Source organism: Stegodyphus dumicola, chromosome 8 (assembly GCF_044657685.1).
Source record: "Stegodyphus dumicola isolate Sdum_Otavi_A_Nest chromosome 8, ASM4465768v1".
Lineage (NCBI taxonomy): Eukaryota > Metazoa > Arthropoda > Arachnida > Araneae > Eresidae > Stegodyphus > Stegodyphus dumicola.
The window spans coordinates 145,939,686-145,964,307 of record NC_140775.1 but is presented as its reverse complement, the minus strand read 5'-3'; the positions used below and the strand labels follow the sequence as shown (position 1 = coordinate 145,964,307).

Sequence of the window (24,622 nt, the reverse complement as noted above, 5' to 3'; positions counted from 1 at the left end):
TGGAAGACTCGGTGAATAAGATTTGTTTTCCAGGGCGGTGATTCCGATTATATTTATCAATATTTTTCACGATCTGCATGGAATTGCTCGGCCTCTGAAATGATTCCCGATTTTAATGTCAAATATCTCGATGAAGTTCGTTGCACAGGAATCAAACATTTTGTGTTTGATTTTTTATAACGAGTAAAACTTTTTCTAAATATAAGTGTAGGGACCGGACGAACGGGTAAAAAGTTACATCTTGTAATTTTTACAAAATTGATTTCTTTAAATTTAAATATCCCAAAACATGAATCTTTGCATGACTTAAAACATTTTTGCAACTGAAAGTGTAAGTCTACCACCAACGATTACGAAAATAAAGGCCGTGTATACAGTGTGAACACAGTGTAACTGATAGTACACTGTGTTTCGTGAACCCAGTGTACTATCAACTAGGCCTAAAGACCTAATTTACATCTAGATTAGTTCCTCCCTTATTTTAGAGTAATGAATACATTTACTCTAGCTCTAGCTTAAGATGAACTTGTTAAAAATTAGTACAGAATTTTTCGGTGCAGAGAATTTTGTAACTGGACCTATGATAGAATAGTTGCTCATATACGGATAATACGTTTATAAGAAATTTCTCTCACTTTCCTAGCGTGCCTTCGTGGTGTAGTGGTTCTGCACACTGGGTCGGTATTTCAGAGGTCCGTGGTTCGATTCCCAGCGAAGGCGACTGCTAATTTTTCATCTCTCTTGCTTCGAAATAATCTACAGTGGTGCCAGAACGAAAAGGGTGTTGAATGAGAAATCTCCATACCCAGGATTTGGCAATTGGGTCCCTTAAAAACCCCAGTCGCCCTTTAAAAAAAGGGGAGTGTATAAGGTATTTCTCCCACTTTTCTAGCGTGCCTTCGTGGTGTAGCAGTTCTGCACACTGGGTCGGTATTCCAGAGGTCCGTGGTTCGATTCCCGGCGAAGGCGATTGCTAATTTTTCATCTCTCTGGCTTTTCAATGAACCTAATGTCTCTACACGTTAACGGGAAATAAATAAAATTATGCACGGATATTTTAGGTGCACGTGGTGTTCCGAAAATTGATCATGATCGGTTCTCTACGGTTTATAACACATTTCAGTTACAGAACAGCTTAATCTAATTCAAACATTTCCTTTTAAATTAGGAAGAAATGTTAATGTTAACTTTTCAAGATTATTACAAAGGCACTTTGTTTCATACATCTTGAAAATAAATATTACAAAACGATATTTATTAGGTGGATACAATATGCTAGAGAAAGAATCCTAAACGTAATGCCCGTGAAGAATTTTCTAGTACCCGTATTTCAAATGTCTAACTTCTAAATTTCAGATTTTGGGACAGCAAACTTTCTCAATTCTAATGAGAATTTTAGCGAAAATTCGTGTTTTATCTTCGCCCTTTTAAAAATGTGCTAAATGAACAATTACACTTTTGACACAGAATGAACTTTAGCAACATCCAAACGACACTACTTGACTACATGAATGAATTTTCGACTGCTAAAAACATCTCATTTCGCATACAGTTAAATATTCGTATTCTGTTTCTGTTATCATCCTATAGTTAATGACGGAGTACTAAATCTTTTATACGCAGCCTCTGTTCATACGCATAGTTTCGTTTTGTAAATTTGCATCTTGAGTCATATGCAGAGTAAGTATTCTTTTCTTCAAATTAAAAAATAACGTAAAGATGCAAGCAGCATTGCTTTTGTAATGACTGGTACCATGAAAACAACTTCATTTCAGGTGATTGTTGTGCGTTAACAACTTACATAAGTTGCACACAAATTTACAGTTTTCTTGGTTGGACATTGCAACATTTATGAATAAAATGCTAGAGCAAAATCTTTTCATAAACATTTTCTTTATAACAAAACAAATTGTTAGAACATTACAACTTTTACAATCCGCACTAATTGCCTGTGTTTCGATATAATCATATATTAATTATCTTTATTATAACTGCACTAAGGTGCACGGCGAACTTCCACATTTCTGAAATACGTCCTCCTAATGAAAAAGTTTGCTACCCCTATGTGCTACAGAATTTAATTATCTTTACCAGTTTCAGTTAATAGGAATCTTTATTGGGGTTATCAGCTTAAATTAAAGACACAGACTATAAAAGTTTACATTTAAAACGAGCTACTAACACGTTAAAGTATAAGGGTACGGAAAAAACTGCTATGGTTTATTATGTTATCGTAAATTACCATCACGGGAAGCCATGTGTACTTAATAAAGAAAAAACTTAATTACCGAAAAGACTTAAATACCTTTGCGTATTTATTTCATTAGATCAATTAGGTAAGATACCTGTAACAAATATTTCCCTCAAAGGATAATACATTCTGTTTTGCTACGGCATGAAACCGCGAATACACGACAAGTTGAGGTTTTATTCGAAGTGTCCAATAAATCTAGCTTTATTTCGAATGATACGAAACATTTACATGTATGTATGTACACATAACATGCAAATTTAATGCACATAAGAAGCAATTATTATATAATAATTTCTAGCTGGTCATTTTAAAATAACAGGCTTTCAGGTGTTGTTAATAATATTAATATAGAGTAATAACATTACAATAAATATCCTTCACGACCGAATATTATTAGCACAGATTATTTAGATCATTGTTTTCAGTGTAAAAATGCAAAATCAGAAAGAAGCCTGACCCAAATTAGCTGAGTGGAGAAGAAACTAGATAGACAAACACGTCAAAATATGCGTAATCCTGTTTCTATCACAAGAACATCCTACTCTAAACTTTAGATAGGGCTGAGTAACGGAATTGCAGGAAATAAGCCCATACGTTGTACTTATGTATGGACACATTATGTTATTGCGAAAGGAAAGGCAGAAGTACTTTCCTTGCTTCCGTTCGATAACCTGAGACACGTACTGAGTTTCCTCAAATCTAGATACCCGTACCTTCTTCTAAAAGCGATCGATGAAAGGTTTCATTCGCTTCTCTGCCTTCTTGGCCCGCCAAAGGCAATTCAAGACAATGCACGCCTAAGTGAATGGGGTACGTGGCCTTTTATAGTAAGGAAAAAGGAGGTCTGTGCATAGATTTTTATGTTCCACCTTCTCTTTTTTTACTTCCACACATAACGATTGATACTTACATTTACAGACGCAAGCCGAAGATATTCATTGACAAGAAAGATGTTTTAACAGTCGCGATAACTGTATGAAAGAAAAGGATAAGCATGTTACCTTTGACTATCACAATAAATATGCATCAGGCACTGACTATGACCGACCAGATTTTAATTATATGGAGGTCCCGCTTAGCATATCCGTTATTAATGCTACTTCGACATAAAGGGGCATTGTTTAAGCTTTTTTTCTTAATCTTAGTTTCATGACAGTTCACACGGCGCTTATTCCCCAAATCAGTTAAAACCGAGACTCATTCATTAATTATTACTTGCATCACCGAATGACTTCACTAACTGTTAGATAATGCTTTTTCTTCACCTGTTACTAGAAATGAGATAAATCCTAAAAGAGTCGCAAATCTTTCAAATCATTCACTTAATCATTATAAAAATTAGAAAAAAAAAGACTACTTAATGTGAAATATTTTTAATCATGGAAAAGAAATTTGCGTTTGATGAAGTAACAAATTAAGAACACATTTCTTAAAAATACACCTGCATTGATTAAGATGGAGAAGAAATGTAGTATATGAAGTACGCAATAAAAACCCTTGAATCTTGAAGTTCACTTTCTCAATGTAAATTAATACAAAAAAAAAAGTTTGAGTAGCAATTCGGATTTCTTACTTTTTTTTTCTTCTTTTTAAGCAAATATAGAGAAAAAATGACTTTTTGAAGAATTAACACGTATAAACAGGAAACATGAAATTCTTTCCAGAAAATTAATAGTATAGTATATAGGGTCGTCACAAAGTGATTCTGTTGGTTTATGTCTACTGAAATTACAACAATCAAGGCGTTTTTTAAATGAAATTTTCTATTGGATGTCAACAAAACTAATCCTTTCGAAAATTTTTCTAGATTACGATTATTAATTTTTTAATCAGATATATCATAAATTAAATGAAATTTTATTTAAATCATTCAGATTAAAAAGTAACTCCTATTAAATAGCTTAGCTTGTTAATCAATAATAGAAAGATTAAATATGAAAAATAAATATCTTTCACTTCCTAGTCGAGTTTGCTACCATTCGAAAAAAATTAAAATCGTGAAACAACTTAAAATCTTTAAAAAAAAAAAAAAAAAAAAAAAAAAAAAAACACCCTTTTCTCCCATTCCTTAAAGAAAGACTGGATAGACATCTGGATGACTATCCAGTCTTTCTTTAAGGAATGGGAGAAAAAGGGTAGTTTTTATGGCGTTCGCATAATAGGGCTCCATGAAAAGCGGGCTGGCCATATGTAGCAAGAGGCCGCCACCTGCAGCGTACAGACACGGCTGTGCAAAGGTGCTGGCAAAAATGGCCGTTGCAATTTACTCATCAGTGGAATAAAGGCTCTACAAGATGAATTTACAGTGAACGATGAGGTTTACGAATGACAGGTAAGACCAGATGATTCAGTGATAGACCCGAACTGCCCCAACGGTATTATTGTCTACTATTTACCGTGCTACAGACTCTTTCATACCATCCGTGGCAGCTTCCGCCATCTCACGGCCCTTTGAGGCGTAGATGCGCTCACAGCGGCATTTCAGATGTTTACCTTTAACCCCTCAACATCAATACTGCCATCTAGAGTGGTGTCGCACCGAATATCATTGCTGCAAGCTGACTAGCGTGGCATAGTGTTCAGCGATGAATCCTACTTTTGTTTTGGAGCAGATGATCATCGGGTTCGCGTGTGGAATGGCTTTACGTTAGTGTGAGGGTGTGGGGTGCTATTTATTACGATATCAGGTCGACTCTAGTCATCCTGCATGCAACTTCAACAGCGTAACGATATGTTGATGACATCCTGAAGCCGTTTTTATTATGCTTCATGGCACGCATTTGAAGCCATTTTCCAACAGGATAATGCTGTATCCCATACGGCAAGCATATTTTTAGACTATCTCCGAGCTACTGATACTCTTCCATGCCCAGAAATGTCGTCAGACATTTCGGTAATAGAACATATACGAGGTACGATAGACCGCCAGATTCGGGGTAAAAACTGTTGCTGATCCTGAACTACAATTGAGGAACGCTTGGCATCAAGACGTATCGCGGGATAAGATAAGTAATCTTTGTCACGCCTTACCTCAACGTTTATAATGGCAAAATATGAGTTTTGGATCTTGATTCGAGGTATTCAAGGGTTCGAATGTTTCATACCTATCTGCATAACCATCCAAAAATTGAATATCGAGTGATTTCGCTTGATTGAAGGTTTTCGAGTTATCAAACTAGGCGATAAATTTCATTCGACTTTTCATATCAACATACCGAAAGCCCTCTAATCTCTACCACCTCTCCTTAGGACAGTCATCTTTGAAAGTAGCCAATATTTCTGAGTGTTCTCTGATATATACGCTGGAAAAAAATTTCTTTTCATTATCTTATCAGTACGGTAGCTGTAAACATTTAAAAAAATTAAAATACATCTAATAAATATTTCAATGTCCCGTATTTAATTACAGACAATAATTTAATTTCTATAAAACTTAGAAATTCAAATTTATTTTTTTTACGTCTGACATTATCTTTAAATAAACAAACTCTCCAAAACTTTCTTAAGCAGTTGTATTTATTAAAATAATGAAAACAGAAAGGTTTAAACTTTAGAGTTAAAAAGAATAATTCTACCTGCTTTGCAGATACAGTAATTTAAATGTCCCGGAATCTCGAAGGGATATGAAACAATTAGAGAACAAAGATCGGAATGGAGTAGAACTGGTTACTTAAAATTACAAAAAAAAAAAAAAGGTTACTTAAAATGCAGCAGGCATTCTGGAAACGCACAGAATTAGAAAACGCACAGGAAGTAATATTTAAAATTATAACAAAATGCTAGACATTGTGTAAAAATTAAACGCCAACAAAATAATTAGAAAAGAGATTATGCGTTAATAATTAATTAAATAAATATGCGTAATAAATAGATTATGTATATAGGTAACGTAAAATATTTTTGTTTTTCACAAAAAAAACTTCTTGCCTGAAACGACAAGGAAACATAACCATTTAGGTAGGAAATATGATAAAACGCAGTCGAATAAAATATTGTATTGTTAATTAATAATACAAATGCGTGAGTGAATTGCAATGAAAGATATAAAATACCACTTGACAATATCATTCAGGAACCTCGGTTTTGAATACTGAAAAAAGAATTCACAAATATTTTCTTCCAAGCTGACTCTACTGAAGTGTATCTGAAGATGAATGTTTACATAAGTGTCATAAATAATGTATGTAGGTTTAAATATTTGTCAATTCATGCACCAAGATAAAGAAAAAAAAAACTAGCAATTAATTTAATTGTAGCATAACCATTGCTTTAAAGTGCGCAAGCTTAATAGCACTTGCGTATTAAGCTACAAATTCGAGAAATAGGAATTAATTACCTGCTTCAAATGTATTTAGTACAGACAACTGCAAAGTGATATAATAATAATATACCAGTGTGCTGCAACCATCTTGGCCGATAATAATCGGCCTCATGATTAACGCAGCACACCCAACACAGATTAAAACAAAAATACAGTTAAAAACATCAAACGAAAATTCTCAGTATTGTTCTTTTGCCATTTATAAAATTTATCAAATCCTTTGCAAATTTAACCTACTCTAACTGTATACGTTTTTACGAAAGAAACACGAAATCATATTTATTTTCAATTTACAATAAGCAGCCACAACTGAATCTTTGTTACTATATTAACGGACATTTTATTGATTGATATTAAAATACTTATTAAATAGCTTAACAGTTCATTACAGTAACTCATTATAATATTACTATATAGTATAACACAAAAAATTAAAAAAAACATTTTCAATAAACTATAAATAAATGAAAAAAGTACCAAATTTAGTAAACGATTATTCCGTTAATTTTTAAGCCTTAAAAAATTAAACCAAATAATTAAATAAAAAGCAAAGAACAAAAGGTTTTAAACCAATAGAATAATAAAGACTCTTTTAAACACGCTCTCATCGGAGGGAGATGACGTGCTAAAATAATCTTAATTAAACGAATGAATTTAAAAACTACATTTCTGAAATTACAAAACACAAAGAAAAAATTTTTAAACGGCCAAAAATACAATTAATATGAAACTAAATCTGGCCTTACCTGGTACATCTCAAACCACTCTAGTTAACCGTTTATTAATTTTGTAACTTAAATTATTTTTTGATTTATTTATTGATTTCTTGACGAAGTTGAAAATTTTTTTTTTCTTTAAGAATTGGCTAATTTTGTTGCTTTAACACAAATTATCCTTTTATTTGAATTACATATATACAGGTACCTTATTTACTTATATAAATGTAATATGATGCGTAGAATAATAATTTTGTATATAGATGTAGAAGAATGTGACGATGAAGCTGGTGCATAAATGTAGTGATCACCGGTTGAATTCTTTAGTCTTAAAAAAAAAAAAAAAAAAAAAATTGAAGTAAACAAGCTCAGCTAAATTGAAGCGTGCCTGTTCTTCAAAATTACATACGTACTTCTAACATTACAGCGATATAACTGGAATAAGAGAGAGACAAGCATGAGAAGAATGCCACGATTACAATATAGATGCTAGATTAAGAATAACGAAGCAATGGCTCCACTTCCTTTTTATTGCTTGATTAGTTTTCAAATTAATCATAATTATTAACTAAAAGACTTAAATTTCACTTTTGCCACTATGTAAGTACAGGCTATACTACAAGAATCAAATGACAGATTGATTTCGAAACAAAGGCAATTAGTTACATGTTACTATTTTTTGGATAGAAAGGACAAATAACCAAGCAAATAAGGAGAAAAGGACTTAGTAACCCAGACAACCAGAACTTAGTAAAGTCAGACTTTTATTTTACATATTCTTTATCTTATATACATGCTGGTCATAAAAACAAAATTCCCGATATATGAGCCTCCAGTGGCCTATCCGCTCAACTAATCGAAATGAAATTTAAAACCCCAAAGGAATTTCTTTTAATGAGAAGTATTGACTTGTACCTAAGCATACTAAAAAAATTCACCTTCCATTCAGAGCGGTCAACAAAATTCTCAGCAGATATCTTATATCGATTGTACAATGTGACCATAAAAACTTCCCCGATATATGAATACCTAGTGGCCTCTCCGGTCAGCCAATCGAAATTAAATTTCAGATAATGTTATTTGAAGGTATCTGAATGCTTTTGTGCTCGAGAACGTGATGATTTAAAACAACAGAGATTTCACGGTTACGGTTACAGTGAAAAAGTTTCAAAATTTTTGAATGGCAACACCTAAATCTTTTCTGCGCAAATTTATCAGCGCAATGAAAAACCATAAATGGCGCTAGACCGATAACCGTAACAAAAAAGCTGACGTGAAAAGAAGAGCAAGAGTTTGCAAAGAAGAGATCATCATCATCAGATATGATGAAGACTGCAGGTGGTCGCTGCGAATATTATGGACGAATGAGGAGCATTTTCCCTAAACTTCAAGAACTGTGTTCACCGGGCAGACGAAAATCCTCACGATGTGGCACCAGAGCCTTCACACGGAGCTAAAGTGACTGTGTGATACGGCATCGCAAGCATATTTATTCTCGGTTCGTACTTCTTCGAAGAGGTCACTTCCGCAAGTATGACTACGTGGTCCATCGCACGTGTTCGGTATACAACAATACTGCAGAATTATGCAATACCAGAATTGTAGCAGCAAAATGTCATTAATGGCATTGTATGGATGCAAATGGTGCTCCTTCAGATATCACACAAGTGTTCGGCAAGTGCTGCAATAACACTTTGGAGATAAGCGTCATCTCCCGTAACTATGCAGTTTCGTGGCCATCGCGATCCCCCGACCACACTCGACGGATTTCTACTTCTGGGGTTATCCAAAATTTAAGGGGTACACACCAAATTCACCAGAAAAGTCAGAATTGAAAGATACCATAAAACGTGTATACAGATTCCTCCTGCGATGTTACGGTCGTCATTGTACTCATCGTCATTGTCGAATGCAATGCACTATCACCTTTGTGTAAGTAGGCACGTTGAAAACTTGTAATTCCAATAAGAGTATTTCCCCTCTCGGTCTTTTGTGTTGTCTTAGGTCTTTTACAATGCTCTTCTTTGCAAATATTTTACGCCGGCAATTTTCGTCGTACAGGTATTGTTCCAAAACGATTTACGAATTTTTAATGCGCTGATCAATTTGCGAAGGAGAAAAGAATCGAAAATTTGAAATATTTTCTCTGTAACCGTAACCGTGAGAGCTCAGTTGTTTTAAATCACCGCAATCTCGAGCACTTACCTTCAAATTACAATACCTGAAATTTCATTTCTACTGGTTCAGCGGATAGGCCGCTATGGGTTTATATATCGGGGAAGATTTTTATAACCCACTTGTATAAATTATTTTATTAATCGCACGCAAAGTTTAATAGAATAAATTTCTTTTTTTAGAAATTTAAACTATTTTAAAAGCATTGATAAGCAACGATTTTATGCAACAAATCAACTTTTAATACTCAGAACGTTTTGAGAATGAAAATTCTATTATTAACCTCAAAAGATCGATAATTAAAAAGTAAGGAACAACTAATTACTTGATATAAACTGCTTTATAATTTCTTAAAAACTGCTTAAAATACTTTAAAATCGAACTCTGATTTGCTCTACGTAAGCAATATTTATACCGCTGCAATACTCACGTTTTATTCCTATCTTCGACTGCCAATAATATTCCTTGAGTGAAATTTATCAGCAAACCTAAATTTAGAATAAAAGTATACAGTTCCCCTAATTTTTAAACTAATATAACTCTAAATTATTTTACATTCAAAATGCTTTTTATGCAATGCTGAAACTAGTAAACTTAAAGATGGAAATCTAGCAATATAAAAAAGGAGCTTAACCATAAATATCAATCTTCCATACATCCATTAAATAGAAAGAAAAAAAAAAAAAAACTAAATTTCTTTAAGGGAGGATATCTTCCTATATTCGTCTTTATCCGAGAAACTCCGTTTTCCAAACCTGCGATGGGAATTATGCTCCTCCAGGGGAATAAAGTTAGCCACGCGTTGGCTGACTACTGCAATTCTTTTGTAGCCTGTCGGCGGAAGAATATAGTTCCGCTGACTCTTCCCAGCAAAAACATTCCTTATTCCTCTACGGAAAGGTTTTATTCAGTTCTAATAATACTCTTTGGCGAAATCCGGGATTATAAAGATATAAGAATATAGGCACACGTTGTAGAAAGAAATGTTTTTTGGAGAATTCCACAGAGAAAAGGCCAAATGGAGAGGCATGAGATCCGTGGGATTTATAATACACTAGCCGATGGGCTGAGGAAGATTTAAGCGCTTTGATTTCCTTCTGAACAGTTTAATAAGAATTATACTCTGGGGAACTTACCTAGATACTAAAATTCAACATTTCCTTTCTGTCTTTTAAAAATGACATTACAGTTTGAATTTATTTCTAAAAATACTAAAAGAAAACTACGACTACAGTTTTAAAAAAGAAACACAAAAAACACAAGTATTTCAATTATAGATGATATCGTTCAAATCCAGGGTGAGCTACAATTAAAATAAAGACTGCGAATTTTGCTATAAAATTATAGAGAATTATCCCATTTCCCCATGCATGCTCTCCTAGTATAAGTGGTTAACACGTCTAATTAGCAAGTGGACATCCGTGGTTTGAATTCCGGCGAAAGCATAGTTGATTTTTCAAGTTTCCTACTTTAAAAATATTAACGTTCTTTACAAAGTTTCGACATATTTTAATTTGCTTATTCAATTTCTGCTAAAATTGCATTTCTGTCTAAGATTCTCACTTCAGAGTCTATTATTGTAGTTGCTGAACCCATGTACAATTTTCTATTGACTCCATTACTTGGTCACAAGTCTGCATAAAGTGTTGACAGTACGATTATGGCCAGCTTTACCTCAATTCTGCCCGAGAATCCTTGCATAAAAAAAACATTAGAGTTATGAATGTCTAACCGCCATACCGAAAGACGCGGCAAGTAGAATTCTTGAACATTCAAATCAAACTTTTTGTAAATAACATTTGGAAGCTATAAAATATATTACCAAATAAATAACAGGTCGGATCGATTGCTCGAAGTTTAGCAAATCATTTAGAGACATTAGGTAATTTTGAGGCTGGAGAGATGAAGAATATGCAACGCCTTCGCAGGGAATCGAACCGCGGACCTCTCAATTACGCGTTGAGCATGCAGACCACCACACCACGAAGGCTCGCTAAGAAGGGGGGAGAAATACCTTATATACTCTCCCTTTTAAAGGGCAACTGGGGTTTTAGGGGACCCAATCGCCAAATCCTCGGTGAGGAGAATTATCAACGAACACCCTTTTAGTTCGGGCGCCACTGTAGAGACATTAGGTAATTTTGAGGCTGGAGCGCCGGGAATCGAACCGCGGACTTCTCAATTACGCGCTGAGCGTGCAGACCACCACACCACGAAGGCTCGCTAAGAAGGCGGGAGAAATACCTTATAATCTTATCTCGCCAATTTAAAATTTTTCACTAATTCAAAATAAATAATACTTGTAATTCATTTCAATATTTATTTTCCACAAGCAGGATAAATCATGAGCCTTTCAGTATGACAAGAATCACATTCCTCATGTCAATGTAATCAATATTAAGCTCTTTCAAAAAGCTTCATGAGCTATGCATGAATTTAGCTGAACATTTTAAAGTTTCATATTCTCATGAAATCACAAATTAGAAAATTTGATTTTTTATTGGCAGGGATATCATAATGACGTACAGTTGTATTTCTAGTTAATAGCTGTTCCAAACAGAATGTAACACCGTTGAAAATAACTATGAAATTCAGGCTTTTAAACAGGGGTTCAAGACACAAGGAAATTTCACATCGGAATAAGTTAAATCCTCTTTAGTTGCAAGACGTGATGGGGTCACATTGTTTGCTAAAAAGATTCAAACACGGAAATATTTTAAAATATCCTTTAAAGAAAGAAAAAAAATAGTAAAAAAAATCCATCCTCAGATGCTGAGCTAACATGCTATATTTCTATAAATATACAGTCATAAACTTAAAAAATAGCTCAAGTCTAAAAAAAAAAAAAAAAAAAAAAAAAGACAGGGTGTGTGGGAAGAACTGAAAAAAGAATCTCAAATCCAACTGCCCTAGATTCTAGATTCGAAATTGAACATATTTATAGGCTAAGACAATGTGATGAAAATAAAAAAAAGGGAGGAGTTTTTTTTTTTTAATGAAACAGTGAAAAACAGAAAATGACATGGAAAAGAAAGATTATACATCAAATGGGACAAATCAAAATGCCACCTTTGGCAGGTAACAAAAGATTCAGAAGTGCTGGAGATTGGCAGTTCTTGACTTTCAAGTTTTTGAACAGTGTTAAGGTCCAATAAATTTCTACTGAATTTTATACACAGCAATTTCCTCCAGAACTGCTAGTGGGAGATTGCTTTTTATCGATTTCTATGTCTAATTTCCTTTAAATATTTTTCCTTGATACTTATTTCTCTTAGTTTTATTATACTATTATTTTATCATATTGACATTTATTTTATATTTACTGCAATACTGTAACAACCGAGTCTCTTTTATATATTTCATTAAGAATTTTCATGCATGAAGAAAATAACAGAAAGAAGATTTTTCAATTTCTACACTTCTTTTATCAGTTTTTAAACATATAAATATTATTAATATGATTTGCGAATTTGTTTGATGAAAGAATTTTAGAGATATTACCTCAGTATATTCTTATGCAGAAGTCTAATGATTCATATAATTTTAGTTGTGACTTTTCGAAAATTGTTCTAACTTTTAATAGCTGCATTTATTAACTAGAAATAGTAGTACAGAAAAGATTTAAAAAGCGCAACATTCATTAAAAAAATATAAGCCTTTTCCTACTGGTGGTTTGAGGTATATAAGTCAGGATTTCAAATAAAGGCAATTTAAACAAAAGTTTTTGCACCATGTGTCCCAGGAATAGCAGTTTTCTCCTCTCGACTATACAGCACCTTTCCCACTTTTTCTTATGTATGGCCATTTTTGTACTTCTAGTAGTTCTCGAGGTAATAAATAAATAAAAATTAATAATAATAAACATCTTCAAGACATGAAACAGATATATATATATCACTTTGTCGCAAAAACTACAGCACTCTGTTCGATCCACGCAGAATTGCAATTCTTTGTTCCCCGATCTCTATACAGTCGATGTATACCTGAGTCCGCAATACCTAGCTGAAGCAGATGACAAGGGCATTCTTGTCACATCAGACTTGTATTTCTAGTTGCTCCAATTGGTTGCGTTAACGCAGCACACCTAAAACACCTAAAAAAGTTTGGCTAAGAAAATCGGCATTAAACGAATTATAGAAATGCTACAGAGAGTTCTAATGGGAGTTGTTTCCATCTGCTCTATGCTGCTGTAGAGGCAAGAGTTTTTTCCTAGGACTGCCGTTATTGTCTGTTGCAATAAAAAGTCCAAACGAGGACTCATTGGTTGCAGCAAAAACATTCCAAAGGTTGAGAAAGCAAAGTTATATACTCTTTCAAGAGAATTCTATTCATCGGAAGTATGGTCTAATTCTTCGTTGTGCCATCTGCGATGCAAATATTTGAATCGATAGGAAGCATCCTATAGCAAGCAATGTGTAGAATAGTGAATTTCAGAAGCCAAAACCTAAGCAAACTACCTTGGCATGAACCTTCACTTTTTCCAGTTTAAAAGCAACAGTCATCCATAGAATTTAGTCCAAAACGTATCATGGCATTAGTCAAGAATCCCTTTGTATCATGTAAAAATTTCTACATTCAAATCGTTTCCCAAGAAGTACACGGAAAAGCAGCAGCAGATAACAGCACTCTGAAAAAAAAATACATAAAAACAATTTACGAGATTGTTTTACAGGAAATAAAAGAGGCGGTTGGCATACATGATTTAGGATTCATGTTAGATGAAACTACTGATAAGTAACAAAGATATATCTTGAAAATACTGGCGTTTCCATTTCTGGCTTGCGGGTGAAATTATAAAACACCTTAAGAGATATCAATTCGATAAGCTGCTTTCTTTCAATGCTTCTTATATGAAATTATGGCCGCAAGGCATATAGCATAAAAAGGCCTGTTTTGCGGTGAGCGATTAAGCGCAATATATGCTTATTACATGCTTTTAGCTTTCCAACAGTTCAACTTAAGTATCCAACTTCAACTACATAGCATATATTGCACATGGACTTTACTGGATTTGTGAAATGATCAAGGAAGAAAACAGCAATGCAAGTGACTTTGTTACTATCTTGAAGGAGGTTCTTATGAAGGCCTTATGTTTTGTATCGATAAATTACAGCGCTCCACCTACCCTCAAGTGATATATATCGATTCGATGTACAATTTTCCTAGTATACAAAGCTTCGAAGAAACCAGATGTTCTCTGTCTGCATTACATTTAACAAAAAAAAATCGTCAATAAGCATGGCCGAAAAATGCTAAAAGACGTACGGCTATAAACGCTTGCTGATGTTACTCAATTTGGAACAAGAATGCACAGACAGGGAGAAAATAAATATGCAAGAAGCTGATACCTTTGACGGCAAACTGGATGGACCCGCGATCAGATTTAAATTAAATTTGGGGGACCAATAAAAACGTAGAAGCCTTTGCAACCTCGACTGAACTTCCTTTCTGTGTTTTTACAAGATGCTATACTGCTTTTGTTTTGTGTTAACGTTCAGCGGAGTGCCTCCAGCTATAACGATCTCCGAAGCTAAAAATGCCAGAGTTTCACCTTTCAAACACAGACAAGGTGCCAGCTGAATACATTTATCCAGTGATATAGGCTGTTTTCAGCCCGGCAAATCCCATGTTTACATCCTAAAAATAGTCATGTGCTTTATTTTCATAATAAAGTGCAATTATTACTCATTCAAGAATAAAAACGGTTTATATAATTATTTTTATATCAGAATAAAAGCATTTTATAAGTAGTTTTTGGATATACATTTTTAATATACTCTTACCTTTTTCAATAATAATATCTCTGAATCCTTTCCCTAATTATCCATCTAATTCATCTTACAGAACAAATACACTACAGTGAAAAACTAAAGGATAACTTAGAAAAAATATTTAACACGCAGTGCATAATTACGAATTCTAGAGAAAAGCAAGTTTAGTGAGGAAGAATGCACACATAAAAAATAATTTAAAAGCTCATATATGCACAAGCAACAACTATCTACAACAATACATGCACACTAAAACTACTAATAAAGCACAATGTGCAAGTAAAAGACACCAGTCTCAAATTTGTGAGAAGAAAGCGAAATTTGTGTCACATTTCTATTAAAATTAGTCAAACAGATAATGCATGATCACAAACTGTTGAAAGTTTAGTAAGGAGATACATAAAAGCGACAGAGAACTAAACTGTGACTGGCAGATTAAAAGACACTTTGTCACACATAGATATCTCCAAATATATGAAAATCCTCAGAAATATAATCTCAGAATTAGGAAAGAGTGGTTAAGAGTAGATGAGATTCTTTTTAGTAAAGGACATAGCTGTTCGAAAGCTGCAACCTCTTCTGAGGATCTCAGTATTTGACTGTAAGGACGAGTAGCATCGCCAAGTTTAAATAATCTCACAATATTTACTAGCACAAGATTATAGAGGCGGAGTGTTTAGAGTAGTTTACGTGCAATAACTGCCTCGCGAAGCGGCCAATGAATATATATGTTCGAATAACTACTTCCTAATAAGCAGATACATTTAAGATGGAACTGCGGATTAAAACGAACTGAACGGCATTTAAGATAGATTTGTGAAGCCCATGAGTAGGAACACGTTCGTTAATGATTTCAGCTCAGAGTAACGTATTGATTCTAGATGTATGTTTTATCGTCACAATTTTAAGAGTTCGTAGTAACACATTAAATATCGTGAAACGTGTAGTTTTCATGCCAGTAGTTTGTTTCTATCGGAAAGAATCACGACAACAGTCTTATCAGTTTGCATATAGAGAAAATAAGAGACAGACTACAGATGAAAGTTTCACCCCCTATGTTGGGCCTTCCGAAGAGCTATTAGGCCTATATTCCTTTTTAACATCGGTGATTAACATTAGATTGAAGTAACTGTTTACTCCATAGAATTTAACTAAGAGTCCAATTCACTAAAATGAACAAGCACCATAGCATTTACCAAAACTATTTATTTCCCTCCTTCAAAATAAATTCGTTCTTCTCGATCTAAATAATACAAGTTTTTTGTATTAATACAAGGTCAAAAATAATATATTTTCCAATCTTTATGCGCATCATTATCCCACAAAGCGGAGGAATCGGGCATAAGTGAGTACTTACTATTTTCTTTAACTTTCGATTTAGAAGTAGAAACGAAATACGTTTAAGCTGCGTTGATTTTTAAAAATAAAATTTTGAAATTATAATCATCACACATGCACTATGCTTTATTTCTTGTCAAGAGCAAAAACATTTAGGAAGTCACAATTTCACACACTGCCCCAAAGACAGAAATTAATTACGGAAGGAAAGAATAAATAAAAATGAATCAATACAGTATGATAACACTTCAAAAGAAGGGACAAAATCTACCTAGAGATCAATCCATTTAAAATCGTCAGAAAGTTCTATATGCGACTTATCTACAACATAATAGTTTTTACTGCATATTTATATCTAGTGAATAAGTGAAAGAAAAGACAGTTTACTGATAAGAAATGTAACAAAAGATTTTATAAAGTTTACCGAAACACAACCAATATAAATATTTAAATTTTTGTATGTATTCAAAAATGAAGGAAGAAACGACACATTTCTTCGAAAATGGAGAGACGGGAAAATTCGTCACCGTATTTCTCGTTAAGCAGCTTCCCTAGAGACTGTTGAACTCGGAATAAAAACGAACATCTCAATAAAAACTTCAAGAACTCAAAATGGAGACAAAATATTTGCATAAAGAGACACGAACAAAAACAGTAAAACATATTTTTGTTTTAAAGTAAAGAAAAGCGCCGTTCCCCACTCACCGCATTTTTACAGCCGCTAAGAGACTTAAGAATATATTTTCTAAACGAAAGCCACTTCTTCTGATAGTGAAGTTGTATAACATAAAACTTCTAAGATATGTAAATTCAAACTCGGATTCCAGCAGCTCATACAGATATTCATAATTAGAAGACAAAACTGTTGTTTTGAGAACGAAGATCGAATGCGCGGTTTTCTAAGGCACACACCAATGAGTAATTCTTCGACTATATTTATTTAATTACGCTAAATTATCATTTTGATTACACAAATGACAACACTTCTAATATGCATTCATATTTCAAATTCACGTTACAGACCTTTATTTAGTAAATATAAAGCGTAGCAAAATTCCTAGTTCCGTCAATTCTAGAAATATAAGGATTGTTCTAAAAATTCATGAATACAGCTATTCGAAATCGGGTGAAAATTTTATTTTCAAAACACTTGCTTTTACATTATACATACTGATTTCGGAGAAGCATAAAACCTTGCATAAAATACTTTTCAAACGAAAGTTATAGACCATTTTCTAATAGTTTAATGTAGCGGATGTGTCAGCTGTTTGATTGCCGGTGTTTAAGAAAGAATTAGCCCGCGCTTAATTCTTTCTTAAACACCGGCAAAGCTCAGAAATCGTAGGAAGGTAAGGGCAGGGCTGTATGAAGGGAAGCTTGTTTAGCGCTAACGCTTCTTTAACTTGTCCTGCTACTCTAGCCTTATCCTGCCAAAGAAATCATTCTTATGAGGCAGTTCAGGTAATTTGTTTTGTGAGCTGCTCCTTGCTGCACATTAGGATAGCTTTCATTTACCGTTTGTTTCTCTGCAACCCAACTCCACAACACTATTTTAGGAATATCAGAAAGCAAAAACCAATTCTTAGTTCTCTTAGGAACGGTTATCCTAAATTTTTTGGAAAATGGTTGGCTGAGTTTTTATATGTTGGACTGCTACTTCGATTCGGGATTATAATATCTGATTCAGGATTACATGGTGATATTTATTCTTTAAAAGAAATCAAGATCTTTTTCCATTCCTTGAAGAAAAGCCTGGCAACCACCTTGCACAAGCAAGAAACATTTTCATCTAGTAGTATTTTGCTATATTAATATCAAATTTAGCTGACAATTCAAGAATGAATAAATGACTGTCTCCTTTCAATAATGTCTATGCTTTCGCGAAGTGCTTCGTTGTTCAAAAATTATAGATGCCCACTTCTTGGCTCATCCTTTATATTGCTTTTGCTTTCTTAAAATGTTTTCCCCGCTTGAATATGCCCAATATGTTCATTCTTTCTTCATCTCAGGCTAGTCTGATAGTCGCAAATATCAATATTGCGTAAGCTGACAAAAGATTTAATAGCGAATTTTCTTCAGAAATCAGCGGTATAGCCTTCATATCTACTACTGTAATGCACACTGCCATTTTGACTTTTGTAGTGAGGATGCAAAAGACAACTGCGTAATGGCTTTGCTCTCATTTACAAAACACGATATATGTGTATATATCTTCTTGAATTACAGAATGAAGTTATTTATAAAATCAGTGCAATGTTGTGAGTATGCAAAACTGTCGAAACAAATTATAAGGTATTTTCTCACTTCTCTTCGCATGCCTCCCTGGTGTAATTAGAAGCATACTCGACGCGTATTCCGAGAGGTCCAGGGTTCAAGTCCCGGCGACGGCATAGCAAATTTTCACGTCTCCTGCTTAAAAATAACCTAATGACTCTATAAGCCTTTGTAATATGTTACTTAAATTGTAATATGTTACTTTGTAATATGTTACTCTATAAGCCTTTGTAATATGTTACTTTATATGTTACTACCTTATTAAGAACAAGGATGCACACGAAGACCACTCGAGTAAAATTTACTGGATTTATATACTAAAAGTTATTTGATGAGTATTGTGGTCAGAAAAAACTGTCTCAAAGCTGAAAGGCCCTCTTTCGAATGGTGAGTAAGGGTATGGACACCCATAACTCTAGTTGCTTTTACAGAGCGAAGGTAAGTAATATGTCAGTCATTCAATTCTCTTTAGATACTAGTGGAAAGGGGGGAGAAAAGCAAAATTCTTGGTTTGTATCGTTCAGCATGTTCTTGATTAAAACTGGAATGGAGAAGGCAAAGTCTTCGGTCATAATTCTCAAACATCAGTGTTATCAATGGTGTTCGATGATTATGATCAATGACAGACGCAAACCTTCCCTAACAAATATTATTTCTGAAGCAGTCCATTGCGACTAATATTCAAAAACACTGACTGCCTTTAAGATTGAATAACATAAATAAGCTTTTTGAGTTTCCAGGCATATACCCCTTTTAAGAGATGCTTAAGATTAAGGCAAAATGTGTCACCGCTATTATAATATTAATGACAATAAGTAGATGTTTTAAACAATCATGGCTACATTATCACTAATTAGAAACTTCACTCAGTCAACAGAGAAACAATTCTATCTGTCAGAAATGAAGCTTGATGGTGAGAACCAATGCATCAAATTTACACCATAATTTAATGTTATATTAAAAGCCAAAAGTTGCTAATTAGAAGTCAGAATTCTTCCAACAATAAAAATTAAGCTGAAATCAAATACTACTTATACACATAAATAAAACATTTTTAAAGCAATTACTAGGTTATATAATGAAATATTTCTTCACTTACCGATATTAGGATGGTTTAATTTTCGACAGATTCTGGCTTCTCTTTCAAGCTTTTGAAAATCTAGAAAAAAAGAGTTCATATTAAGATGCTTGCATATTAAGAAACACGATTTATAAATAATAACACACAAATAACAATTTTGAAATCGTAGATGATGATTTTAACGCTTACACGTGAGTTAAAGTTTTATACTGAATCAAAGCACTAAGAATATCTGTAAATTAGCCCGGATATTCAGAGAAAAAATTTGGTTGCGCAATATATTTATGGAACTTGATAATTAATCAGCTTCTATGATAAAGAAATTAGATTTCGTTGATTCTCATTAAGTTTTCCCAAAGTTATGTATCCACAGAAAAAATAAGCACAAAATACTATATCAAGTAGTATACCTACATTTATTTATTACATATTAGACGAAGGAATAACATTTAATTTTATTTTAATAGCATTAAATTTAATTTTTACAACAGTTCTGCATTGAATTTCTTTTAGCTTTTTAATGTCTCATTTACAGGATTCACTTTAAATGAAGCATAATACATTGTAGGTTATTTTGAAACAGGAGATGGGAAAAATGTGCAATGCCTTCACCGGGACTCGAACCTGGACCTTTCGAATACGCGCAGAGTGTGCTACCGTTACTATACGAGGGCACGCTGGAAGGTGCCATATTAAAATATAGCAAATTAATTTACATGTATATGTCCAGAGCTATGAACTTCGACATGTAGATTCTGCGGAGAGGTCCGCATGTACCTTGAAGATACATTTTGAAAATTCGACTTAGTCTTTTTAGCTAATTTTGAAACCATCTCTTACAGTTGCTTTGGCTAAATTCTCACCTAAATATTTAATTATTCGTAGTAGAATTTCATTCTTAAAATCATCCGAAAATAGTCGTCCAAACAAAGTTTAAAAATTGTAACACATTTTAGTAAAAATTTGCAGGTAACGTTAGATACCAATTTTGACATATTTGTTCAAAATTGATCGATTGATGCGATTATTTTATTTGCAATTTTTTTTTAAATCCGATACTAGAAAATGTTTCGCTTACAGTGCCTTGAATTTTGCAAGAATTACGTACAAGCGACCTTTTACCCTTACCTTTTAAGTGACTGCAAAATAGAATATTAAATCTTTCAAACAACGTATTACATACATCTTATCTTAAAACGAAGAATCTAGGATGGTTTTAATTTGTTATAACTCATGACGTCGAGAACAAATGCGAATAACTATATACTATAAGCCAATTTACCATCTTTCATTATACAATTAACATAAATTGCTGTGTTGCTTAAGAGGAACTAATGCAATGAATTGATGCTGAAATTTGCCATGCAAAATATTGAGCAGTACATTCAGAATATACTCGTAGTACATGGGCGTTTGAACGGGCACTTTGTATTTAGCGCAGAGTTTGAAGCAATTCCTAATTGCGAACTCTGGTATCAGCAATGCATTAGTACCACAGCTATGTTCGAAATGCAGCTGTCAGTAGGCGGGAGTTTCATTAAACTAGAAATTGCTCAAAGCTCTTAATTGAGTGCTGATTCGATCAAATTTGTGAAAAGATAATGTAATTGCACAATCTATAAAGTAATGGAAGAAATGAAGGAGCAGAATGTAACAATTTTGCTTTCGAGTTAAACTTCCTTTCTTCGCAGAATGCTAACATTGACTTTAAACTTTGGATATTTAAAGTCAGTATATAATGTAAACCCTATATAAGATGATTACGTTCGATTCGAAATAATTACGGTCTTTTGTGGATTAAATTTGATTTAAACAACTGGTGTTCAATACCAGTGTTGTTCAATACCGAAGAGTAAAAAGTATGTGTTTCGTGGGCGCATTTATCTGATCAATAGTTATTAATACTAACAATGTTTTTAGCTGAAACACTTTGCAATGAAGTTTTCGATTCGTCTCATGAATTGTCTTATGAACTTTACTGTTGATTATTGCGTAAAGTTTAAGTTGTAAAATAAAGCAATAAAATAATTGGCCCACCTTTGTTTAATACTTATTTAACATTATTTAATTTCGTTTAATCTTAAAGTCATCAAGTCTCAAAATGTTTCAACAACTTTAAAGTTAGATTTATTCTCCACGTTTTAATTTTCCCATTCTCATTCTCATGCAATTCATACCATAGAGAATTTCATACGTTCACTGATTCGATTCGTTAGAGAAACGTGAGCTCACTAATTTTCTGAGAAATGGCGATTATTTTAGCAAGGTACAATTCACTATACATGTATACACAATACAGCTCTTTCCTCACGATCACCTAACTAAGAAAACCATTTCTGAAAGTGACCAGTACTTTGAGAACAAATACAAACATCGACATTTCACACCAGCACCTCTCTAAGATGATCATATTCACATCATCTTTAGAGCTATTTATTATATAAAATTTTTAACTACTTGTGAAACTATTTAATTAGGTAGCTGTTTTTTTAATTTACTTATTTACATTTTCTTATGCACCATGCGAAATTATACGTACACACATTTTTTAATGTATCAGCTCTAACTACTGACTCTAATTACATTTTGAATAACCGCCAGGAAACGTTTTAGAGTGGTAACTTCTTACCCTAAACACATCGGACTGCAGATTCTCTTTTACGACTTTTTTTTATAATTTTCAGAATAGAGGTAAGGTGAATATCTCTTATTCTGGACCTCACTGGAGACTTGTTCCTTTTCATTAATTAGAAAAGCTGCTCACACTGATATGAACTATCGAACACGAAAATCACGTATTCTCTAAGAATCACGCAGACAAATGTTGGTATAACACGGGGAAACCCATTTCAATGAATCTTCGCTTCAGAGCTCAGCCGCACTGAACTCCAGTTTATTTCGTCCGTCAAAAAGCTACATAATGTTGTGAAGAGATTGCCTCAAGAATCCTATATAGCGACCTAGATTGTATATACACTACGATTATCGGCGAAATTCCAATTTTTATGAATATATTATACATTTTGCTATTTTCCAAAGGTCAAACGAGAGCCGCGAGTTTGCCATGCCTGCTCTACAGTATTACTTATGTGCTTGTATTATTAGGTATTTCTCCCGCCTTCTTAGCATGCCTTCGTGGTGTAATGGTCAGCACGCTCGGCGCGTATTCGAGAGGTCCGAGGTTCGAATCCCGGCGAGGGCACTGCTCAATTTTCATGTCTCCAGCACAAAAAAATTCTCAATGTCTCTACATTATAACCATAAATACTATGCCTTTTTATTTACAAATGAAAAGAAAGAAATTTAAAAACCTGATATTAATGGGTGTTATTTTGCAGCCTACCATCAACATCAACGCCAGAGATAATAATTTTGAATTTTAGATTATTTAGCACGGTACTCTTCATGAGTGGAAACCTGTCCTGGTCTACCACGATTCCATTCAATTTAGTGCAGTAGATAAACATCAAAAACACATAGGTTAAACAACACACTTACCGCAAAAATTACACAGCGAACGTACTTTCATTAATCTGAAATAGGATAATTTTAACAAAACTTTAGTTCTTCAAAATAGTGATTAGTAAAAAAAAAAGTTTTCCTTTTGTACTCCCCAGCATTCGATTATTTCTGTTAGTTCCCACTAGTTCGAATTAGAGAGATTTCACTCCATCTTTACATTAATAGTAAATACATTTCTTTACAAAAAGTACGTTAAATTGCATACAGCAAAGAATACGCTTGAACAGAGATGATGAAAACGTCTCTTCACTCATCTATACATTATGAAAATTTTATTAAAAGTGTCACTTTTTTCTCGCTTAATTCCAGCAGCAGTAACATGCAGCAAAACCATTTAAAAAGAACAGGTGTTAGAGAAAATGGTCACATAAAGATGTGGAATAAACTTCTAAGAGCATTACAGTTTGAAGCAGCAAATTATAAATATTTAATTAAATAGGAGTTACGCCAGTTCAAACACTTGACATAAAAGAGCTAAGGCTTCAAAACAGAGAGAGAAAAAAAAAAAAAAAATTGAAAATATTAAAGAAGAATTTCTCATAGTTCCTTGATTAAACATTCGTGAAAATTCGAATTAAAGTATTCCAATTCAAGACCTACTGAAAAAGTGAAGACATAATCCCACCCTCCGTCACATTCATTTTCTGTTGACTTCTTTGCATGGTGGTAAGGAAACTGGATGGCATAGTCTTGGGCTCGGGTTCGAATTCCGGAGAAAGCATCGATGTTTGTAAGTGTACAATGTCTTTGCACTATAGAAGACACTTAAAATACGTCGATCCGAAAATCCTCTAGACGTAGGAGAACAGGATATAAAAGACACTTAGATTCATCTCCCGGCTTGTTCTCTTTCAAATTTGCGACAGAGCTATTCTCGAGGTTGCCGCCTAGGTTGAACCTTGGGCAATATTTTCAGCGATAAGACGGCTAAATGACAGACAAGTTCTTGCCATTCTCCAAGCAAGCATTAAGTTACAAGAGTTCGACCATTTGAAACAACACGAATAATAATTTTCTAATTAAAAATTATTGTTGCGTGCGTACGGGTTCGTTATGAAATGAATGCACAAGTCCGATGAAAAATGAACAAAAATTTATTATTATCACAACAAAAATGCTTAAATTTTCTCAAATTATCATGCAGTATTACAATATCTCACAGTAGTTATC

The 24,622-nt window shown here is 33.6% G+C and overlaps 1 protein-coding gene across 6 annotated transcripts in view; it reads right to left on the bottom strand.

The window, feature by feature from the left end:
- The window catches only part of LOC118185738 (calcium/calmodulin-dependent protein kinase type II alpha chain), a 525,081-nt gene that overhangs the window by 254,042 nt on the left and 246,417 nt on the right, over window positions 1-24,622 (bottom strand). For all 6 annotated transcript variants that reach the window (XM_085822541.1, XM_085822542.1, XM_085822545.1 and 3 more), the window contains exon 3: window positions 19,949-20,008. In XM_085822541.1, the coding sequence (XP_085678667.1) occupies window positions 19,949-20,008 (60 nt within the window). The remainder of the gene's footprint in view (window positions 1-19,948; window positions 20,009-24,622) is intronic.